Source organism: Aquarana catesbeiana, linkage group LG02, assembly GCF_042186555.1.
Source record: "Aquarana catesbeiana isolate 2022-GZ linkage group LG02, ASM4218655v1, whole genome shotgun sequence".
Lineage (NCBI taxonomy): Eukaryota > Metazoa > Chordata > Amphibia > Anura > Ranidae > Aquarana > Aquarana catesbeiana.
In genome coordinates, this window is record NC_133325.1 from 166,501,447 (window position 1) to 166,524,964 (window position 23,518).

The following is a 23,518-nucleotide window of genomic DNA, read 5'->3' on the forward strand; positions in this document are numbered from 1 at the left end:
TGCCAACCCCTCCCCACACCAGGCAGTGCCAGCCGCTCCCCACACCAGGCCGTGCCAGCCCCTCCCCACACCAGGCCGTGCCAGCCCTCCCCACACCAGGCCGTGCCAGCCCCTCCCCACACCAGGCCGTGCCAACCCCTCCCCACACCAGGCAGTGCCAGCCCCTCCCCACACCAGGCAGTGCCAGCCCCTTATGGAGCACCTGAGCTGAGACAAGGGGGGTCTGGGGGGGACTCCTAATCTCCTCTATGGTGGTGGCAGCCACTGATTAAGGGGCATACCCAGGGGTCAAGTCCTGGGGAAAAAGTGTGGGAACTCACCCAAGATTTCACCCCCCCACCTCAAAAATAAATGTATCCACATCCCTTTCCACAATGTATCCCCATCCCTGCCCAACATCATCCATCCCTCTCTACAATGTATCCCCATCCCACCAGAATCCTGAGAGGGATGGATGATGCTGGGCGGGAACGGGGATACATTGTAGGGAGGGATGGAGGGGGTCACTCTCCTGCTCTAGGTACTCTGAGGGGGTCACTCTCCTGCTCTGGGTACACTTAGGGGGTCATTCTCCTGCTCTGGGTACACTTAGGGGGTCACTCTCTTGCTCTGGGTACACTTAGGGGGTCACTCTCCTGCTCTGGCTACTCCTGAGGGGGTCACTCTCTTGCCCTGGGTACACTTAGGGGTCACTCTCCTGCCCTGGGTAAACTTAGGGGGTCACTCCCCTGCTCTGGGTACACTTAGGGGGTCACTTTCCTGCTCTGGGCACTCTGAGGGGGTCACTCTCTAGCTCTGGGTACACTTAGGGGGTCACTCTCTTGCTCTGGGTACACTTAGGGGGTCACTTTCCTGCTCTGGGTACTCTGAGGGGGTTACTCTCCAGCTCTGGGTACACTTAGGGGGTCACTCTCTTGCTCTGGGTACACTTAGGGGGTCACTCTCCTGCTCTGGGTACTCTGAGGGGGTTACTCTCCAACTCTGGGCACTCTGAGGGGGTCACTGTCCTGCTCTAGGCACTCTGAGGTGGTCACTCTCCTGCTCTGGGTACACTTAGGGGGTCACTCTCCTGCTCTGGGTACACTTAGGGGGTCACTCTCCTGCTCTGGGTATACTTAGGGGGTCACTCTCCTGCTCTGGGCACTCTGAGGGGGTCACTCTCCTGCTCTGGGTACACTTAGAGGGTCACTCTCCTGCTCTGGGAACACTTAGGGGTCACTCTCCTGCTCTGGGTACACTTAGGGGGTCACTCTCTTGCTCTGGGTACACTTAGGGGGTCACGTTCCTGCTCTGGGCACTCTGAGGGGGTAACTCTCCTGCTCTGGGTACACTTAGGGGGTCACTCTCCTGCTCTGGGTACACTTAGGGGGTCACCCTCCTGCTCTGGGTACACTTAGGGGGTTACTCTCCTGCTCTGGGTACACTGAGGGGGTAACTCTCCTGCTCTGGGTACACTAAGGGGGTCACTCTCCTGCTCTTGGCACTCTGAGGGGGTTACTCTCCTGCTCTGGGCACTCTGAGGGGGTCACTCTCCTGCTCTGGGCACTCTGAGGGGGTCACTGTCCTGCTCTAGGCACTCTGAGGTGGTCACTCTCCTGCTCTGGGTACACTTAGGGGGTCACTCTCCTGCTCTGGGTACACTTAGGGGGTCACTCTCCTGCTCTGGGTACACTTAGGGGGTCACTCTCCTGCTCTGGGTACACTAAGGGGGTCACTCTCCTGCTCTTGGCACTCTGAGGGGGTTACTCTCCTGCTCTGGGCACTCTGAGGGGGTCACTCTCCTGCTCTGGGCACTCTGAGGGGGTCACTGTCCTGCTCTAGGCACTCTGAGGTGGTCACTCTCCTGCTCTGGGTACACTTAGGGGGTCACTCTCCTGCTCTGGGTACACTTAGGGGGTCACTCTCCTGCTCTGGGTATACTTAGGGGGTCACTCTCCTGCTCTGGGCACTCTGAGGGGGTCACTCTCCTGCTCTGGGTACACTTAGAGGGTCACTCTCCTGCTCTGGGAACACTTAGGGGTCACTCTCCTGCTCTGGGTACACTTAGGGGGTCACTCTCTTGCTCTGGGTACACTTAGGGGGTCACGTTCCTGCTCTGGGCACTCTGAGGGGGTAACTCTCCTGCTCTGGGTACTCTGATGGGGTCACTCTCTTGCTCTGGGTACACTTAGGGGGTCACTCTCCTGCTCTGGGTACACTTAGGGGGTCACCCTCCTGCTCTGGGTACACTTAGGGGGTCACTCTCCTGCTCTGGGTACACTGAGGGGGTAACTCTCCTGCTCTGGGTACAATGAGGGGGTCACTCTCCTGCTCTTGGCACTCTGAGGGGGTTACTCTCCTGCTCTGGGCACTCTGAGGGGGTTACTCTCCTGCTCTGGGTACACTTAGGGGGTCACTCTCCTGCTCTGGGCACTCTGAGGGGGTCACTCTCCTGCTCTGGGTACACTTAGGGGGTCACTCTCCTGCTCTGGGCACTCTGAGGGGGTCACTCTCCTGCTCTGGGTACATTTGTGGGGTCACTCGCCTGCTCTGGGCACTCTGAGGGGTCACTCTCCTGCTCTGGGCACTCTGAGGGGGTCACTCTCCTGCTCTGGGCACTTTGAGGAGGTCACTCTCTTGCTCTGGGTACACTTAGGGGGTCACTCTCCTGCTCTTGGCACTCTGAGGGGGTCGCTCTCCTGCTCTTGGCACTCTGAGGGGGTTACTCTCCTGCTCTGGGCACTCTGAGGGGGTCACTCTCCTGCTCTGGGCACTCTGAGGGGGTCACTCTCCTGCTCTGGGTACACTGAGGGGGTCACTATCCTGCTCTGGGCACTCTGAGGGGGTCACTCTCCTGCTCTGGGTACACTTAGGGGGTCACTCTCCTGCTCTGGGCACTCTGAGGGGGTCACTCTCCTGCTCTAGGCACTCTGATGGGGTCACTCTCCTGCTCTGGGTACACTTAGGGGGTCACTCTCCTGCTCTGGGCACTCTGAGGGGGTCACTCTCTTGCTGTGGGTACACTTAGAAGGTCACTCTCCTGCTCTGAGCACTCTGAGGGGGTCAGTCTCCTGCTCTGGGCACTCTGAGGGGGTCACTCTCTTGCTCTGGGTACACTTAGGGGGTCACTCTCCTACTCTGGGAACTCTGAGGGTGTCTCTCTCCTGCTCTGGGTACACTTACGGGGTCACTCTCCTACTCTGGACACTCTGAGGGGGTCACACTCCTGCTTTGGGTACTCTGATGGGGTCACTCTCCTGCTCTGGGCACTCTGGGGGAGTCACTCTCCTGCTCTGGGTACTCTGATTGGGTCACTCTCCTGCTCTGGGTACACTTAGGGGGTCACTCTCCTGCTCTGGGCACTCTGAGGGGGTCACTCTCCTGCTCTGGGCACTCTGAGGGGGTCACTCTCCTGCTCTGGGCACTCTGAGGGGGTCACTCTCCTGCTCTGGGCACTCTGAGGGGGTCACTCTCCTGCTCTGGGCACTCTGAGGGGGTCACTGTCCTGCTCTAGGCACTCTGAGGTGGTCACTCTCCTGCTCTGGGTACACTTAGGGGGTCACTCTCCTGCTCTGGGTACACTTAGGGGGTCACTCTCCTGCTCTGGGTACACTTAGGGGGTCACTCTCCTGCTCTGGGTACACTAAGGGGGTCACTCTCCTGCTCTTGGCACTCTGAGGGGGTTACTCTCCTGCTCTGGGCACTCTGAGGGGGTCACTCTCCTGCTCTGGGTACACTTAGGGGGTCACTCTCCTGCTCTGGGTACACTTAGGGGGTCACTCTCCTGCTCTGGGTACACTTAGGGGGTCACTCTCCTGCTCTGGGTACACTAAGGGGGTCACTCTCCTGCTCTTGGCACTCTGAGGGGGTTACTCTCCTGCTCTAGGCACTCTGAGGTGGTCACTCTCCTGCTCTGGGTACACTTAGGGGGTCACTCTCCTGCTCTGGGTACACTTAGGGGGTCACTCTCCTGCTCTGGGTATACTTAGGGGGTCACTCTCCTGCTCTGGGCACTCTGAGGGGGTCACTCTCCTGCTCTGGGTACACTTAGAGGGTCACTCTCCTGCTCTGGGTACACTTAGGGGGTCACTCTCCTGCTCTGGGTACACTTAGGGGGTCACTCTCCTGCTCTGGGTATACTTAGGGGGTCACTCTCCTGCTCTGGGCACTCTGAGGGGGTCACTCTCCTGCTCTGGGCACTCTGAGGGGGTCACTCTCCTGCTCTGGGTACACTTAGGGGGTCACTCTCTTGCTCTGGGTACACTTAGGGGGTCACGTTCCTGCTCTGGGCACTCTGAGGGGGTAACTCTCCTGCTCTGGGTACTCTGATGGGGTCACTCTCTTGCTCTGGGTACACTTAGGGGGTCACTCTCCTGCTCTGGGTACACTTAGGGGGTCACCCTCCTGCTCTGGGTACACTTAGGGGGTCACTCTCCTGCTCTGGGTACACTGAGGGGGTAACTCTCCTGCTCTGGGTACACTGAGGGGGTCAATCTCCTGCTCTTGGCACTCTGAGGGGGTTACTCTCCTGCTCTGGGCACTCTGAGGGGGTTACTCTCCTGCTCTGGGTACACTTAGGGGGTCACTCTCCTGCTCTGGGCACTCTGAGGGGGTCACTCTCCTGCTCTGGGTACACTTAGGGGGTCACTCTCCTGCTCTGGGCACTCTGAGGGGGTCACTCTCCTGCTCTGGGTACATTTGTGGGGTCACTCGCCTGCTCTGGGCACTCTGAGGGGTCACTCTCCTGCTCTGGGCACTCTGAGGGGGTCACTCTCCTGCTCTGGGCACTTTGAGGAGGTCACTCTCTTGCTCTGGGTACACTTAGGGGGTCACTCTCCTGCTCTTGGCACTCTGAGGGGGTCGCTCTCCTGCTCTTGGCACTCTGAGGGGGTTACTCTCCTGCTCTGGGCACTCTGAGGGGGTCACTCTCCTGCTCTGGGCACTCTGAGGGGGTCACTCTCCTGCTCTGGGTACACTGAGGGGGTCACTATCCTGCTCTGGGCACTCTGAGGGGGTCACTCTCCTGCTCTGGGTACACTTAGGGGGTCACTCTCCTGCTCTGGGCACTCTGAGGGGGTCACTCTCTTGCTGTGGGTACACTTAGAAGGTCACTCTCCTGCTCTGAGCACTCTGAGGGGGTCAGTCTCCTGCTCTGGGCACTCTGAGGGGGTCACTCTCTTGCTCTGGGTACACTTAGGGGGTCACTCTCCTACTCTGGGAACTCTGAGGGTGTCTCTCTCCTGCTCTGGGTACACTTACGGGGTCACTCTCCTACTCTGGACACTCTGAGGGGGTCACACTCCTGCTTTGGGTACTCTGATGGGGTCACTCTCCTGCTCTGGGCACTCTGGGGGAGTCACTCTTCTGCTCTGGGTACTCTGATTGGGTCACTCTCCTGCTCTGGGTACACTTAGGGGGTCACTCTCCTGCTCTGGGCACTCTGAGGGGGTCACTCTCCTGCTCTGGGCACTCTGAGGGGGTCACTCTCCTGCTCTGGGCACTCTGAGGGGGTCACTCTCCTGCTCTGGGCACTCTGAGGGGGTCACTCTCCTGCTCTGGGCACTCTGAGGGGGTCACTCTCTTGCTCTGAGTACACTTAGAAGGTCACTCTCCTGCTCTGGGCACTCTGAGGGGGTCACTCTCTTGCTCTGGGTACACTTAGAAGGTCACTCTCCTGCTCTGGGCACTCTGAGGGGGTCACTCTCCTGCTCTGGGCACTCTAATCTTGACAGTCTATGGGGGAAGCTCTAAAGGGACACTCCTAATTTTGGCACTTTTAAGAGGGAAGCATGGTCTATATAGTCACTGATCCAAGGGGTCACTCCTGCTCTAGGAACTATGATGGGACACTCCAGCTCTGGGCATTTGAAGAGGACATTCTGCTGCTCTGGGTACTCTGAGGGGACACTTTTTCTGCTATGTACACTGAGGGGGCACTCCTCTTCTGGGCATTCTAAGAAGCAAGCCTGATCTATATGGACACTGTGATCTTAGGGGTCATTCCTGCTCTGGGCATCCTAGGGTGTCACTCCTAATCTAGGCACTTATGGTGACCACATATAGTGCTGACCTCTTCATTTAAATTCTCTGTTGTAAGTTTTACAATAAAGGGGGCTCACTGACTGCTATTATCCTGGAGGTAGGGCTGGGAAAAAAAATCGATTTAAATCTTGAATCGAGTTGAGAGGTCAAATCGATTCAAAATTTAAGCAAATCGATTTTTTTAGATTTTTTTTTTTTTTTCACCGCGCCGGTCCCAAGGCTCTGCGGGCAAGGAGTTTTTAGGTGAGGCCGCGGCTTCAGCCTAGTCCGCGAGGCTGGACGCCGCGGACTAGGCCGAAGCCGCAGCCTCTCCTAAAAGCTCATGCCCGCATAGCCTCAGGACCGGCGCAGTTTCCAAAGAAAAAAAAAACTTGATTCGAATCGTGAATCGAGTTTTTTTTAAGAGAATCGAAGATTTTTTTTTTTTTTTAAGAAAATCTTCCAGCCCTACTTGGAGGTTAATTATTGTACAGTGTTGGGGGTTAATTGTGTAGTTCTGATAGTTATTAATGCATATTCCTGGGGGTTTATTGCTGTGCTACATTATTGTGCCATGCTGGTTTTTAATTGTTCTGCCATACTAAGGGGCTAATTATTGTGCAATATTGGAGGTTTATTCTGTCATGCTTGTGGTTCAATATTGTGCCATGCTTGTGGTTCATTTTTGTGCTATGCTGGGGGTTTATTTTTGTCCTGTTCCGGGGGTTAGTTATTATGTTTTGCTGGTTGTTATGGCTGGCCCTGACATGTACTGGAGATTATCTGGCCCTTATACTTACTGGGGAGCTATTGCTGACCTTGACACTTGCTGGGGGTTATCATTGTTATTCCCATTTGGCCTTGTTTTACTCCAACAATCAATTCTGTGTGTCCAAAGGCACTATTTTGTCAATATAAAGGGGAAGGGCTGTGACGAAACCCCCAATTTTCAGTCATGCCTACCTTTGGCCACACCCACTTCTGGCCACACCCACGAGACCTTGATGCACTGCGTGCTCTGCATTAGCTCCACCACTTTTTCTTACAGCACCCACACAGCACCCCCCAAAAAAATTGTCTGGAGCCGCCCCTGGGGAACTCCTGCTAAAAATTAGAAATCTACAACTCATGATACATTAGTGTGATGGTCAGTGGGAAGAATGGTCCTTACACTTGTGGTCATTGGGAAGAACTACCACCTTACAGGTAGCTAAAAAGATCAATGGTGTAGTTATCTCCTCTAGAGATAAGCTAATACAAGTAAAATTTTGGCATAGGATATATTATACACCCCAAAGACTTCACAGGATGTACCCAGACAAAGACCCCAAGTGTTCCAGATGTAAAGCACGTATAGGAACCTTCTTCCACATGTTCTGGGACTGTCCTGTCATTTCCACTTACTGGACCAAGGTCTTTAGGGAAGTTAACTCCAGACTGCAACTGGCACTCCCAATGTCACCTGAGTTGGCATTACTGGGAGTTCACGATGACGAGCAAAGACTACACCATTTAAAACTACTAATTGCATACCTATTCTTTTATGCTAAAAAAGAAATCCTCCTCAAATGGATCCTACCAGACCCCCCCTTCCATCTCCTCCTGGAAGGCACTGATCAAAGCTGCACTACCTATGTATAGGATTACATATTTGAACAGAGGCTGTAAGTGGAAATATGAAAAAGTTTGGGCCCCATGGACCTCTGATTAGTGTACTGGTGAGGACCTCACATCCTAAGATAGGTAACCGTAAAAGGTATACTACTAGACACCTACGCAGATTGTATTAACCTAGTCAACATGCTACCCTGTATGCGAGCTTTTGCTGCATGTTGTACTTGTTCACTGTATTTTCTGGACTTGTATGTACACAAATGTATTCCATGTGATGATATGTACTGTACCTATGGATATGCTTTTTTATTCAACCTATATGACAACAATAAAACACCTTTGTTTGTTAAAAAAAAAAAGATCAATGGTGTGAGTGGGAGCTTATCTGAGAGGCAGAAATTGCCCAATGCTGAAGGAACCCCTAGCAACCTCTGGAGGAACCCTGGTTGAGAACCACTGATCTAATGCATTGTTTAATACTCATTTTAACTGCACTACCTCGTAAAATGAATGTTAAGAAGATCAGTATAATGTATTGTGCATAGTACTGAACCTTTTACAAGACTGACAGTAGGAAAGGTTACGTTTTAAAATGTATATGTTAACAGAAGTTTCCCTTTTTGTCCAAGTGACAAAGTATAACTAAAGGCACTTTTTTTTCAAGTTTTGGACAGAGTGAGAAGTAATCAATTTTTATTGCCATCTTTGTCCCTGTTAGGGAGATTCGCCCTCTCTATTTGTCCTGTTTACTGTCATCATCGAGAAAAAAATAAATAAAAGAAATTCACCAATTTTGAGTTGTCACCATAAAAGTAATAAGAGTGGAACTCTTCCAATGGGGACACTAGTTACATAGTAGGTGAGGTTGAAAAAAGACACAAGTCCATCAAGTCCAACCTATGTGGGTGATTATGTGTCAGTATTACATTACATATCCCTGTATATTGCGGTCATTCAGGTGATTATCTAATAGTTTCTTGAAGCTATCAATGTTCCCCGCTGAGACCACCGCCTGTGGAAGGGAATTCCACATCCTTGCCGCTCTTACAGTAAAGAACCCTCTACGTAGTTTAAGGTTAAACCTCTTTTCTTCTAATTGTAATGAGTGGCCACGAGTCTTATTAAACTCTCTTCTGCGAAAAAGTTTTATCCCTATTGTGGGGTCACCAGTACAGTATTTGTAGATTGAAATCATATCCCCTCTCAAGCGTCTCTTCTCCAGAGAGAATAAGTTCAGTGCTCGCAACCTTTCCTCATAACTAAGATCCTCCAGACCCTTTATTAGCTTTGTTGCCCTTCTTTGTACTCGCTCCATTTCCAGTACGTCCCTCCTGAGGACTGGTGCCCAGAACTGGACAGCATACTCCAGGTGCGGGCGGACCAGAGTCTTGTAGAGCGGGAGAATTATCGTTTTATCTCTGCAGTTGATCCCCCTTTTAATGCATGCCAATATTCTGTTTGCTTTATTAGCAGCAGCTTGGCATTGCATGCCATTGCTGAGCCTATCATCCACTAGGACCCCCAGGTCCTTTTCCATCCTAGATTCCCCCAGAGGTTCTCCCCCCAGTGTATAGATTGCATTCATATTTTTGCCACCCAAATGCATTATTTTACATTTTTCTACATTGAACCTCATTTGCCATGTAGTCGCCCACCCCATTAATTTGTTCAGGTCTTTTTGCAAGATTTCCACATCCTGCGGAGAAGTTATTGCCCTGCTTAGCTTAGTATCGTCTGCAAATACAGCGATTGAACTGTTTATCCCATCCTCCAGGTCGTTTATGAACAAATTAAATAGGATTGGTCCCAGCACAGAACCCTGGGGAACCCCACTACCCACCCCTGACCATTCTGAGTACTCCCCATTTATCACCACCCTCTGAACTCGCCCTTGTAGCCAGTTTTCAATCCATGTACTCACCCTATGGTCCATGCCAACGCACCTTATTTTGTACAGTAAACGTTTATGGGGAACTGTGTCAAATGCTTTTGCAAAATCCAGATACACCACGTCTACGGGCCTTCCTTTATCTAGATGGCAACTCACCTCCTCATAGAAGGTTAATAGATTGGTTTGGCAAGAACGATTCTTCATGAATCCATGCTGATTACTGCTAATGATATCATTCTTATTACTAAAATCTTGTATATAGTCCCTTATAATCCCCTCCAAGAGTTTACATACTATTGATGTTAGGCTAACTGGTCTGTAATTCCCAGGGATGTTTTTTGGGCCCTTTTTAAATATTGGTGCTACATTGGCTTTTCTCCAATCAGCTGGTACCATTCCAGTCAATAGACTGTCTGTAAAAATTAGGAACAACGGTCTGGCAATCACCTGACTGAGTTCCCTAAGTACCCTCGGATGCAAGCCATCTGGTCCCGGTGATTTATTAATGTTAAGTTTCTCAAGTCTAATTTTAATTCCGTCCTCTGTTAACCATGTAGGTGCTTCCTGTGTTGTGTCATGAGGATAAACACTGCAGTTTTGGTTACTGAAGCCCCCCCATTCACTCGTGAAGACTAAGGAGAAGAATAAATTCAATACCTTTGCCATCTCCCCATCCTTTGTAACCAGATGTCCTTCCTCATTCTTTATCGGGCCAATATGGTCTGTCCTCCTTTTTTACTGTTTACATACTTAAAGAATTTCTTGGGATTTTTTTTGCTCTCCTCCGCTATGTGTCTTTCATGTTCTATCTTAGCCATCCTAATTGCACCCTTACATTTCTTATTGCATTCTTTATAAATTCTGAATGCTGTGGATGATCCCTCAACCTTGTATTTTTTGAAGGCCTTCTCCTTTGCTTTTATATGCATTTTTACATTGGAGTTAAGCCATCCAGGATGTTTGTTCGCTCTTTTAAATTTATTACCCAATGGGATACATTGGCTAATGCCCTTATTTAATATGCTCTTAAAGCAAACCCATCTCTCCTCCGTATTCTTTGTTCCTAATATTTTATCCCAATTTATGCCTTTTAGCAAGGTTTGTAGTTTAGGGAAGTTGGCTCTTTTGAAATTCAGTGTCTTTGTGTTCCCTTCATGTTTCCTATTTGTGTGATTTATACTGAAACTAATTGACCTGTGATCGCTGTTACCTAAATTGCCCCGTATTTCCACATCTGTTATCAGGTCTGTATTGTTGGTAATCAGTAGATCTAGTAATGTTTTATTTCTAGTTGGTGCGTCTACCATCTGACCCATAAAATTGTCCTGCAAGACACTAAGGAACTGGCGAGGCTTAAATGAATGCGCGGTTCCCTCCGCCCAGTCTATGTCTGGATAATTAAAATCCCCCATTATGATAACACTTCCCATCCTTGCTGCTAATCCAATTTGTGATAGGAGATCCGTCTCCACTTCCTCCCTCAGGTTAGGGGGCCTATAGCATACTCCCAGTATTATTTTCCCCTTAGCTTCATCCCTTTGGAGCTCTACCCATAAAGATTCCACCTCCTCCCTAGCCCCCTCAGTGATGTCATCTCTCACATTCACTTGTACATTATTCTTGATATATAGGCATACCCCTCCCCCTTTTTTACCCTCTCTATCCTTGCGGTATAGGGTATACCCTTGAATGTTTGCCAGCCAATCATGAGAGCTGTTGAACCAGGTCTCTGAAATTCCCACAAAATCCAAATCCTCCTTGTACAACAGTATCTCTAGTTCACCCATCTTGTCCGCCAGGCTCCTGGCATTGGTGAACATGCCACATAGTTTAGACCGGTCGCATATTGTCCTCGTATTGGGTGTTTCAAGATTGCAACTAGGACTTGCTACTATACTCACCTTGTGTTTTTGTGCTTTGGTTAACCTACCACTAATGCCCCCAATACTACCCTCTGGAATATCTTCCGCGCTGGCTATCACTGTCTCTGGACCCTCCCCCCCATCGCCTAGTTTAAAAACCCTTCTAACTTTTTGGCCATCTTCATTCCCAGCAGATCTGCACCCTCCTCATTTAGGTGCAGTCCGTCCCTTCTATAGTACCGGTTACCGACTGAGAAGTCGGCCCAGTCCTCCAGGAACCCAAACCCCTCCTTACTACACCAGCTCTTCAGCCACTTGTTTACTTCCCTAATCTCCCTCTGCCTCTCTGGTGTGGCTCGATGTACCGGTAGTATTCCTGAGAACACTACCTTGGAGGTCCTTTTCCTCAATTTAGCTCCTAAGTCCCTAAAATCTTTCTTTAGGACACTCCATCTGCCTCTGACTTTGTCATTGGTGCCAACATGCACCATGACAGCCGGGTCTTCCCCAGCCCCTCCCAGTAATCTGTCCACAAGATCCGTGATGTGCCGAACCCGAGCGCCCGGTAGACAACATACTGTTCGGCGCTTCAGGTCTTGGTTACAGATTGCCCTCTCTGTCCTTCTAAGAATTGAGTCCCCTACCACCAGAATCTGTCTTTCCTTTCCCTTTGCTGCCCCCCCACTCTCACTGGAGGAGTTCTTCCCCTGGCAGCTAGGAGAGTCCCTCATCTCCAGCAGTGCTGGTCCCTGACTGGTTTCACCAATGTCACTCAAAGTAGCGTACTTATTGGGATGCTCCAGTCCTGGATCGGCCTCTCTGGCACTTCCCCCTCTACCCCTCCTGACTGTCACCCATCTACTCTTTGCTAGTGCCTGCACCTCTTTGTCTCCACCCGCCTCTGTGCTGGCCCCTGCCGTGTACGTTCCTGGCTCACCTTTAGTATGGAGGGACTTCTCAGTGCTGACAGTTGCTTCCCCAGATTCAGAACCTGGGCTTCCAGGGAAACAATGTGCTTACATTTTGCACAGCAGTATTCACCCTCGATCGGATGATCAAGGAACGCATACATGCGGCAAGATGTACAAAGAGTCGCCTCTCCACACCCGCCGGGCATCGTACCTATTAAATTTAGTGAGGATTTGGGGATTTTACCCTGTCCAAATTACCTAACAGCTAGCTTCCTGGCACTAATACTCAAGACAATACACAGGTACACAATACACAAGTACTAACGATCCACACACACACTACTCCGACAACACTCAGATACTCACACTACACAGGTACTATGACCCCTGTTATAACCTCCTGTTTTAAACTCTGGTTTTTAACTCCCACTTAATCCAGCTCCACTTATACCAAGCTCCACAGCTTCAAACTGAGCACGCTCAGACTGAGTCCTACAACAAGTTAAATAGGCACCTGTGAGCAATTAACCACACCCCTTAATTGATAGACTGATGAAACCAAGAAAAAAAAAAAAAAAGCTATTTAAAAAGTGACAGCAAAAGGCAAATTAAAAACTAAACGGAAAAGTCCCCAAAATGCAACCCAGCAAACAGCAACAGACACCAACAGACAGCAAACACCAACAGACAGCAAACAAACACCAACAGACAGCAAACAAACACCAACAGACAGCAAACACCAACAGACACCAAGACTTGTATACTCTAACACTTGTTTTTAACTCCCACTTAATCCAGCTCCACTTACACCAAGCTCCACAGCTTCAAACTGAGCACGCTCAGACTGAGTCCTACAACAAGTTAAATAGGCACCTGTGAGCAATTAACCACACCCCTTAATTGATAGACTGATGAAGTTAGTTCTGTTGACCTGGGGGGGCCTCAAGGGATTCCCTTAAATTGCAGGGTTTTCCTCTCACTTCCTGTTTGGCTATGGGATGGGAAGTGAAGAGAAATCTGCCCAGTGGGACACAGATGACAAAAAAAAAAACAGACGGGGTTATAACCCTCGCAGTGGCGGAACTACCGCCAAAGCGACACACGCGGCCGCTATGGGGCCCACAGCCGTTAGGGGCCCGGTGAAGACAGGCGGCTCTGCGGGTGACAGCAGGTGAGAGCGGGTGGCTTTGCGGGCCCGCGGGTGAGAGCGGGCGGCTCCGCGGGTCCGCGGTGAGAGCGCGGGCGGCTCCGAGGGCTGTCAGGCGGTGAGTCAGCTGGGCGGCTCGGCTCGTGTGTGAGCGGGCTGGCCAATCAGGGAGCTGGCAGCTGGGGGTGCATAGAGATGACATCATCTCTCACCACCCAGCGCCCTCCCTGCATCCCTGCAGTGCAGTTCCCCCCTCACTGTGCAGGCAGCCTCGGGAAGCAGAGAGATGACCTTATCTCTCTGCTGCCTGACTCTGGGACACAGCATGAAAGTGACACAGCAAGTGACAATCTGTAATGTGTGACAGGTGAAGTGGCAAGTGAAAATCCAGGACGTGGCAGCAAGTGACGATCCGTAATGTGTGGCAAGTGACATTCCGGGACGTGACAAGTGACAATCCGTAATGTGTGGCAGGTGACGTGACAAGTGACTATCCGTAATGTGTGGCAGGTGACGTGGCAAGTGACAATCTGTAATATATGGCAGGTGACGTGGCAAGTGACAATCTGTAACATGTGGCCTGCGACGTGGCAAGTGACAATCCGTAATGTGTGGCAAGTGACAATCCGGGACGTGGCAAGTGACAATCCGTAATGTGTGGCAGGTGACGTGGCAAGTGACAATCCATAACATGTGGCAGGCGACGTGGCAAGTGACAATCCGTAATGTGTGGCAAGTGATAATCCGGAAAGTGACAATCCGTAATGTGTGGCAGGTGACGTGGCAAGTGACAATCTAATGTGTGGCAAGTGACAATCTGGGACGTGGCGAGTGACAATCAGTAATGTGTGGCAGGTGACGTGGCAAGTGACAATCGGCAACATGTGGCAGGTGACATTCTGCAACGTGTGACAAGTGACAATCTGCATCTGGTGGCAGGCGACGTGGCAAGTGGACAATCCGCAACGTGTGGCGGGTGATGTGGCAAGTGACATTCCGTGACAAGTTGCATCTTTTGGCAGGCGACGGTGGCAAGTGACACGTTCAGGGCTCCCACTGATTCTGCATTATGGTGAGTTGAACTATTTCATTTTATATAACAGAACAGAAATTGGTTAGAAGGCTGGAGGTCAGCAATGTGTGTCCTTTAGGGGCTGCATACAGTATACTGCATACTTTGTTGTTCAAAATTAATATAAGCTGTTGCCTGGGTACTGTGCCACATGGGTGCGGTAATCTGTTGTTCAATGGCATTAGTTCTTTTTTGTGTGGAGGGGGCAGTTTGCAGGGGGGGGGGCAGTTTGCAGGGGGGGGGGCGGTTTGCAGGGGGGGGGGCGGTTTGAGGGGGGGGGGCCCATAAAACATTTTGCTATGGGGCCCTGTGATTTCTAGTTACGCCCCTGAACCCTCGGTCACTCTATCCGAAATAGAAAAAAAAGTTTGCCTATAGTTCTACTTAAAAATGTGCAGAAGGGCTTGCTTTGAGAGTGGTTCCTAAAAAAGGGATACTCTAGAATCCTAAAAGTCTGTCTTTATAAATTTAGATGTTAAAATCATACTGAGCAAAATGACTAGTATCATAATTAAAAGTGAACAAATGAGCTTCATACTTGGTAGGGCAGCCACGATTAATATCAAGCGACGCTTCATGAAGTTTCGCTTCATGAAGTTACAAACGAGACACACCCATGTTGGAGTTAGGCTAATTTCTCTTCATATCTGCAAAGACTTGATTTTCTAGAGTGTTCATACTTGATGTTGGTAATAACTACATTTGATTTTGGCACTCAGTTTTTGCTGGGTGGAGAGCATGGCAGTCAACCAGCGGTAGCTGCCCCACAAGATATTGGAAAGAGTCACATGGGGTGGCTTCAAAAGCATGAACATGGAAGTCAACATCTTCCTCACGGGGATATAGAAGAAAGAGCATGTGCTCTGAGAATGGTTTTGGAGGATATCCAGGATCGGCCAATATTGCGTTGCCACTCAGAGTAGGGAAGTCCAGTGAAAAGTCAGGATTTCCTAACAATTTACTTACAGTAAAAACATGAATGATAGAAAGGTTATACAGCCGGGGAGAGACCATAATTTTACATGTAATGACACCAAAAAAAGGTTTGGATTTACTAACACATTAAAAGAGAAGTATGGGTTTGTTTTTTTTAAATCATACTTACCTAGCTGGATGCAGCATTGGTCCGATGCTGCTTTGCATTTGTCCCCTGCTGACTCTAAGACTGAGACCCGAGCAACCAAACACTGATGATCGCTCGGTTCTGAGAGCTCCCTGAGCAGAGAGCCGGTGACTGTCAGTCACCGGCTCTCTGCTCTGCCCCTCGCGCTCACTGGAGGGCTGGGCCCTGGAGGGGGCGGGAGCGTCCGCCTCAGGCTCGGTATGGTATCACTGGGAGGAATTGTGCCCCATCCTTGGTATCATTGGGCCCCATTGTTGGTGCCATTGAGAGAAACTGTGCCCCATCATTGATGTCATTGAGAGAAATTGTGCCCCATCATTGGTATGATTGGGCCTCATTGTTGTCATTGGGAGAAATTATGCCCCATTGTTGTCATTGAGAGGAATTGTGCCCCATCGTTGGTGTCATTGGGAATAATTGTGCCTTATCATTGGGAGGAATTTTGCCCCATCATTGTATCATTGGGCCTCATTGTTGGTGTCATTGGGAGAAATGATGCTCCATCGTTGGTGTCATTGGGAGGAATTGTGCCACATCATGGGTGTCATTGGGAGGAATTGTGCCACATCATGGGTGTCATTGGGAGGAATTGTGCTCCATCGTTGGTGTCACTGGGAGGAATTGTGCCCCATCGTTGGTGTCACTGGGAGGAATTGTACCCCATCATTGTTATCATTGGGCTCCATTGTTGGTGTCATTAGGAGGAATTGTGTCCCATCGTGGGGGTCATTGAAAGGAATTGTGTCCCTTCATTGGTGTCAGTTGGAGGGAATTATACCCCATTTTCGGTATCAGTGGATGAAGCAGTGTCCCAAGGGCTGGATAAAAAGCAAACAAAGGGCCACATCTGGCCCCCGCGCCGCAGTTTGGAGACCACTGTTTTAGCCCAACAATTTTTTGGAACGAAAAAGGGAGGAAATGTAGAAATGTCATTGGTTAACTTTCCTGTATGTTGTGTCAGTACAGGGGCACAGATGTGTGAACTGAACAAAAAAATTATTTCCATCTTAATAGTTCATGTTCGAGGGCAACAGATACCAGAAAAGAGAACAAGATGGGGAAACTAGCAAAGCTCATAGCCACCTGTTCCTCTGATAGGAACACCAGTTCAACTTAAAAATTTCAATGTAATAATCTATATTTAAAGTTGAACTCCAGGCAAATATAAAAGATACAAATGAATGCAGCTCTGTGGTTATTAATTTATCATTAAATGTTTTTAAAAATGTTTACATGCAAGCATGATGATGAGCACATCAGTTTTCTGCTTCTCCTTTCACTCTTCTCATTCACTTGTTACTGAAGTGTATATAGATGACAGAATATGGTTCTGATAATCACAAGCACTTTTGTGATTTGTATCTAACTGAGATGGTTCTATTAGAAGAACAGGTTTTTATATATTTAAATTGAATCCTGTTTAAAAAAATGTTTTAATTGTTTAGACCTAGGTTCAACTCTGGATGGTCTTTGACTGAGAACCAATGGCCTGAATTTGGTGCAAGGGTTGCAGGTCCATTTCTTATTAGGGGTCATTTCCTTTCCAAATAATTTTCCAAAAAACGAACTTTGTAAAAGGAGTTTGAAAAAAGACCTGCTTTTTTTTTTAAAAGAGCCGTTTGGACTATTTACTTTGTAATGAAAATATGTTAAGTGCCTATCAAGCTTGTAGCCCCTAAAGAGCCACCTGCTAAATTATCTAAAGTGATGGTATAAAAGCCCTGCCAGCTACTAAAACTAACATTTCAATCAGCTGATGAACGTAGGGCCGTAGGGCCATCTGTCTGATTTTAGTGGATCGGACCGGGTCGGAAGTCAGGGGACAAGTGACAGCTGACATCTGTCGCTCTATAGACTAACATGGAGCGCCCGCTCAGGTCCATCGACAAAACTGACAGGCGGACCTGAACGGTCCGACAGTGTGAAAGGGGCCTTACACTGAACAAGGCAAATACAATCATGGAATGACAGGGGGTCTCTCACATAACCCATTTCTTTCCCCAGTCAAACCACCCCCCACACAGTTAGAGAGCACCCCCTAGGGACACACTTATCCCTTTGATTGCCTCTGGTGTTAGCCTCTTCCTGACCATTGTCATTAGTACAGCAACAGTGCATATTTTTAGCACCGATCACTGTATTAGTGTCATTGGTTCCAATAAAAGTGTCAGTTAGGTGTTCGATTTGTCCGGCGCAATGTCGCAGTCCTGCTAAAAATCACTGATTTCCGCTATTACTAGTAAAAAAAAAAAAAAATCATAAAAATCCCATAAAAATATCCCATTGTTTGTAGACGCACAAACCAATCAATATACACTTATTAGGATTTTTTTAACAAAAATATGTAGCTGAATACATATTGGCCTGAATTGATGAAGAAATTAGATTTTTTAAAATGTTTTTATTGGATATGTATTACAGCAGAAAGTAAAAAAAGTTTTGGTTTATAGTGCAAAAAATAGAAAAAACGCAGAAAAAAAGCTCTATTTGTGGGGACAAAGGGACATCAATTTCATTTGGATACAGCGCCGCACGACCGCGCAAATTGTCAGTTAAAATAACACAGTGCTATATCACAAAAAATAGCCTAACCATGAAGAGGGTAAAACCATCTGGGGCTGAAGTGGTTAAAGCTTGTATGCAATGCTGAGCCTCAATAATTAAAATAACCTAAAACTAATGAATGAAACGAGTGTGCCAGGAATAGTAGGGCTGCAAAGGAAATGGCTGGATGATGCTGGGCATCCTCCAACCAGGAGATGTGGTGGGCTCCATCTGACTTGCCGCAGCTTCTAATGCACACTTTGAGAAGCTCACAGTGTGAGTGAAAGCAGAGGAAGCCATTTCAGTGCAGTAGAGAAGCCTATACAACTGAAGGTAAGGCTGGAGTTCCACTTTAATTACTTATTAGCATTGCTTTAATCTCCTGTTGACAGGTCCTTATTTACAATACATTATGTTTTTAGATTGTAAAGGTTAGCCCTTCAGGTGATAAAAGGTGTAAAACAGTTTACTTCCTCATCAGTTATTGATGTAACAGTTGATCTATGTAACTTATTTAAAAGTGAAATGTTGTTTTGTTTCATTATTAGATCATACAATCCAGCTGACAAGTTTATTGTTGCTGAAGCAAACTCCCCATTGCAATATCCAGTACAAGGCTTAGAGGTCCGACCACTGAAAACAATACTTATAACAGGTAAGTGACACATCACTGGCTAATTAACCTGGCCATGCATCCTAGTCCTAGATATGGTTCTACAGGCTTACAAACCCTGAAGTCCAATGCCTGAAATTTCACCAGGTTTGAATGACAGTCAGGAGAGTTAGGCAGGCCATAGATTATGCTTTTCTTTTTTTCTTTGGTTGAATGAAAAAATAATTTGATTCCCCCATCAACACACTCGGTGTTAGTGGGGGAATCTGTCCTGCAAAGCTATTGTATTCTGACAGCGGGGAGAGTTCCCCCGCCATCAAAATACAATAATCAGTGTTGTTGGCTATAGCGGGCGGCACGAATCGAGCAGGGAAAAAAAGACATGATCGGCGGTTGTGAGCAGCGGTTACCTTTGATTTGAAGGCTGTTTGTTTAGGTACCTCTTAGGCACATGTGAATGTGAGTGCACATTATTTATACTTTGATACAGCTTTATTTCAATAAATCTACTACACTATGAGATCATTGTTTTCTGGCTTATGTTACCTATTGTCCATGAGATATATATATTGTTGAAGCCTATGAGCCTATGGTGATATCGGAAGTCAAGTCAGTGAATCCTTTTCTTCTCTGCCTTGTTGGATTCATATAAGGGCTTGATAGGCCTTCATTGGTCAAGAGGGTCTAGTGAGTTAGCATTTTTACCACATGTGGTGGAGCACGTTTTTTGGAATGGAAGAAGATGTAATTTCATTGTTTTTAAGCATGGTGTGGACTTTATGGTTTTATATTCATATTTTTTGTTTTGTATGTCTTACACACACTTGTTTACTTTCATTTATATATGGTTTTTGGATGTTTTTTTTACACATACTTACCTTTTTAGTAGTAGCACCTACCTTTTTCACTTTGTCACATTTGTAAGTGCTGTTCACACTAAGGCCCCCGTCACACTGACAGACCGATCGGGAGCTCGTGTCAGTTTTTCAGGCAGACCCGATCAGACCATCCATAGCTCTCTATGACACCCGCTGGCATCCAATCCGATCCTGTCTGCTAAAAACAGACGGATGGGGATACATTCCCCATCTGTCCAGCGATCATATCGGATGACAGTCAGATGGAAACGGGCAGGCGTTCCGTTTCCATCCAACCGCACCATAGAGAACAGCGTGCTATGTCTGCATAGTGGAGTGGACATGGACCTATACCACCAGCCTGCCCATAGATGGATTGAAATTTCAATCCATCTATGGCCGGCTTAAAGAGGAAGTAAATCCTGATGAGTTTTTCTTCCTTTCTTCTTCTCTGCAAAGTAAAGACCAATGCTCTGTTCAGTCGTCAGGGGCAAAGTGAAATATCCAGCTCTTCTGCGTATGGATAAGCATGTGATTCACTTCCCCTCTCTCAAGGGTGAGAGCTGGTGGCTTATGATTGGCATTGTGCTGTCCTTTGAGGCTGGGGAAGGGGTCCATAGTTCCAGATAATCTCCGACAACTCAGTTTAATACTTAAACTGGCCATATATGTAAAGATTTCTTTCATTCAGCCTGCAGACAGAACAAAAAAAAATGTAACTGATTTCTCCATGCACTGTACACTAACAGCACGGATGGACAAATCCCTCCTATTGTATGACAGCTGCTGGCTGTCAGAATACCTGAACAGTGTCTGCAGGCTGTGTTCAATCTACAATTTTCAACAGGCTCTTTTGAAAAAGGTTGGTTGAGCAATTGACTTTTGTGAAATGGAGCAGTGTCAGCAGGGCAATACATTGTAATTATATTGTAATTACAATAACAAAAAAACACCTTTCCTTTTCAATCTGCAGTGCTGTAAGTTTCTGTAAAATTCAATGCAATTTGGCAACCTTGAGGCCTTCTATTCAAGTTCCTGCTTGCGTAATTGGCTCAGATTTTCCTAAAAGCCTGCACTAGGATACTGAGTCAGCAAAACAAATTTCATTTTTGGTGAGATACTCCCAAAGGGGTAATTACTTTAAGAGGGATGCTGACACTGCATGTTTCCAGTTGATTGATAATGAAAAAGCCACTCCCATTCAGATTCACTTTACACTTTGACATGTACAAACAGTTTTTTTTCTTTTCAGCAGAGACAGAAAGGAATCTGCAACAAAGTTTGTTAAAATCCTTGCAATGGATTGTTTTTTTTCCCAACAAAAGTGGAGTTACACTTTTAGTTTCCCTTTCTGTCATAAGGCACTCAGCTCATTTGGTGGTGTAAAGAGAGTCATGAGTTGGAGCTTACACAGCACAGAAGTCCCCTCCCAGGGACGTAAAGCATAAGGGCAGAGCCAACGGAGTGACGTTATTACACACAACCACTCGCTGTATACTCTGTTCCCTTATTTGCCATCTGGCCCTGATCACCAGGGAACTTATCCTTTCTGATTCATATTATTTGCCAGCTGATAAGTTTTTTTATGTGAGCATGTGTATCTTTTTCTTGGGCAATAAAAGTTTGGAGCTCCCTGTTACCATTGACGGCGGAGATGTCAGAATGTTGGCTGATGTTTATTTTTTTATGTTGTTTTAACCTCTTATAATTTAGAGGTTAAAGTGGACCTTCACTCTCTCAGTTAACATTGACTATTTTTAATCCTTATACTGCTAGCATTAGTAAATAGATAGTATGGTATATTATATTTGCTTGTTTAAACTTTTTTGCATTTCTTCTGTTACTTTCTGGTTTGCATGCCTAGGCAAATGATGTTATACATCCCAGAAGTCTTTAGGAGGGGAGGAGGGGTTTGCTGAGCTAAGCACACTCTTCTGCCTACATTCCTGAGCTAAGGGTAGATGGATTCCAGGAAATAAATGCTACATGAATCATCTGCCCTTGCTCAAGATAGCCAGACTCAAATGCTAGGGGGGGTGTTTTTCAAAGTGATTTCTCAGCAAAATAAAGCATTGGCGCATAGAAGGATGGGGGAGTTTGCTTTGAATGTTAAAAATGAATTAGATAGGGTTTTTTGGCACTCAGATGCAGTGTGCTTAAAAACCAAGGTGAGCAGAATCACATATATGTGTGTGGTGGTGTTGGAGGAGGTACTCCCTTGGTCACAGACAGAAGATTTGGTTTAAAGTGCAAAGTTTTTGAAGATTGAACTTTTATGTCACTGTATGGTAACTCTTCACTTTATCACAAGAAACGTTTTGGAAGTTAGAAGATTGATTTTTATTGAATAGGGACAGTTATATGTATTATCCACTATATTGCCAAAAGTATTGGGACGCCTGCCTTTACACACACATGAACTTTAATGGCATCCCAGTCTTAGTCCGTAGGGTTCAATATTGGGTTGTCCTACCCTTTGCAGCTACAACAGCTTCAACTCTTCTGGGAAGCCTGTCCACAAGGTTTAGGAGTGTGTCTATGGGAATGTTTGACCATTCTTCCAGAAGCGCATTTGTGAGGTCAGGCACTTATGTGGACGAGAAGGCCTGGCTCGCAGTCTCTGCTCAGCTCAAATTCATCCCAAAGGTGTTCTATCGGGTTGAGGTCAGGACTCTGTGCAGGCCAGGCAAGTTCCTCCACCCCAAACTCGCTCATCCATGCCTTTGTGGACGTTGCTTTGTGCACTGGTGCACAGTCATGTTGGAACAGGAAGGGACTATAACCAAACCGTTCCCACAAAGTTAGGAGCATGAAATTGTCCAAAATGTCTTGGTATACTGATGCCTTAAGAATTCCCTTTACTGGAACTAAAGGGGCCAAGTCCAACCCCTGAAAAACAACCCCACACCATAATCCCCCCTCCACCAAATGATTTGGACCAGTGCACAAAGCAAGGTCCATAAAGACATAGATGATCGATTTTGGGGTGGAGGAACTTGACTGGCCTACACAGAGTCCTTACCTCAACCCAATAGAACACCTTTAGGATGAATTAGAGCGGAGACTGCAAGCCAGACCTTCTCGTCCAACATCGGTGCCTGACCTCACAAATGCGCTTATGGTCAAACTTTCCCATAGACACACTCCTAAACCTTATGGACAGCCTTCCCAGAAGCTGTTCTAGCTGCAAAGGATAGGCCAACTCAATACTGAACCCCATGGACTAAGACTGGGATGCCATTAAAGTTCACGTGCGTGTAAAGACAGGCGTCCCAACATTTTTGGTAATATTGTGTATTTGTTTATGTGTACATTATATACTTTTTTTAAAGTGGTGTTCCAGCTGAAATTATACTTTTTAAATAAAAATACCCCTATAATACACAAGCCTAATGTATTTTAGTAAAGTTAGTCTGTAAACTAAGGTCTGTTTTGTTAGTGTATAGGAGTAGTTTGTTATTTTATAAACTTACAGCAGGCAATGGCCATCTTAAGTGTGGGCATCTGAAGCCAGACTGTATTTCTTCCTGGATCTCATCCTTGCAGATCTCGCACATACTCAGTGCAGCATAAGCAGTGCAATAGGTTTCAGGTCAGGTTTCCATAGCAACGGCAGTGTCAGAGGAAGTTGCCGCCCCTTCCCAGAAGGCATTGCAAACAGGAAATGATGCGATGGGCCGCGGCCAGGGAGGAGGAAGTGAAAAATGAATACAGCAGATATACAGTAGGTGCTGAGAAAAAAAATTAAAAAATATCCAATTTGTTTACAGTGCACAGTTTAGTGAGGGATGTTGAAGAGTTGTAAAAGTGGGTGGAACTCCACTTTAAGCGTTGCACAATATTATTTAATTTGCCATATTATTTGATCATCTGAAGGTGATACA

The 23,518-nt window shown here is 47.4% G+C and overlaps 1 protein-coding gene across 3 annotated transcripts in view; it reads left to right on the plus strand.

Moving 5' to 3' along the window:
- Positions 1 to 23,518, plus strand: part of B4GALNT1 (beta-1,4-N-acetyl-galactosaminyltransferase 1) — a 254,061-nt gene that overhangs the window by 172,880 nt on the left and 57,663 nt on the right. For all 3 annotated transcript variants that reach the window (XM_073613757.1, XM_073613758.1, XM_073613756.1), the window contains one exon: positions 18,713 to 18,819. In XM_073613757.1, the coding sequence (XP_073469858.1) occupies positions 18,713 to 18,819 (107 nt within the window). The remainder of the gene's footprint in view (positions 1 to 18,712; positions 18,820 to 23,518) is intronic.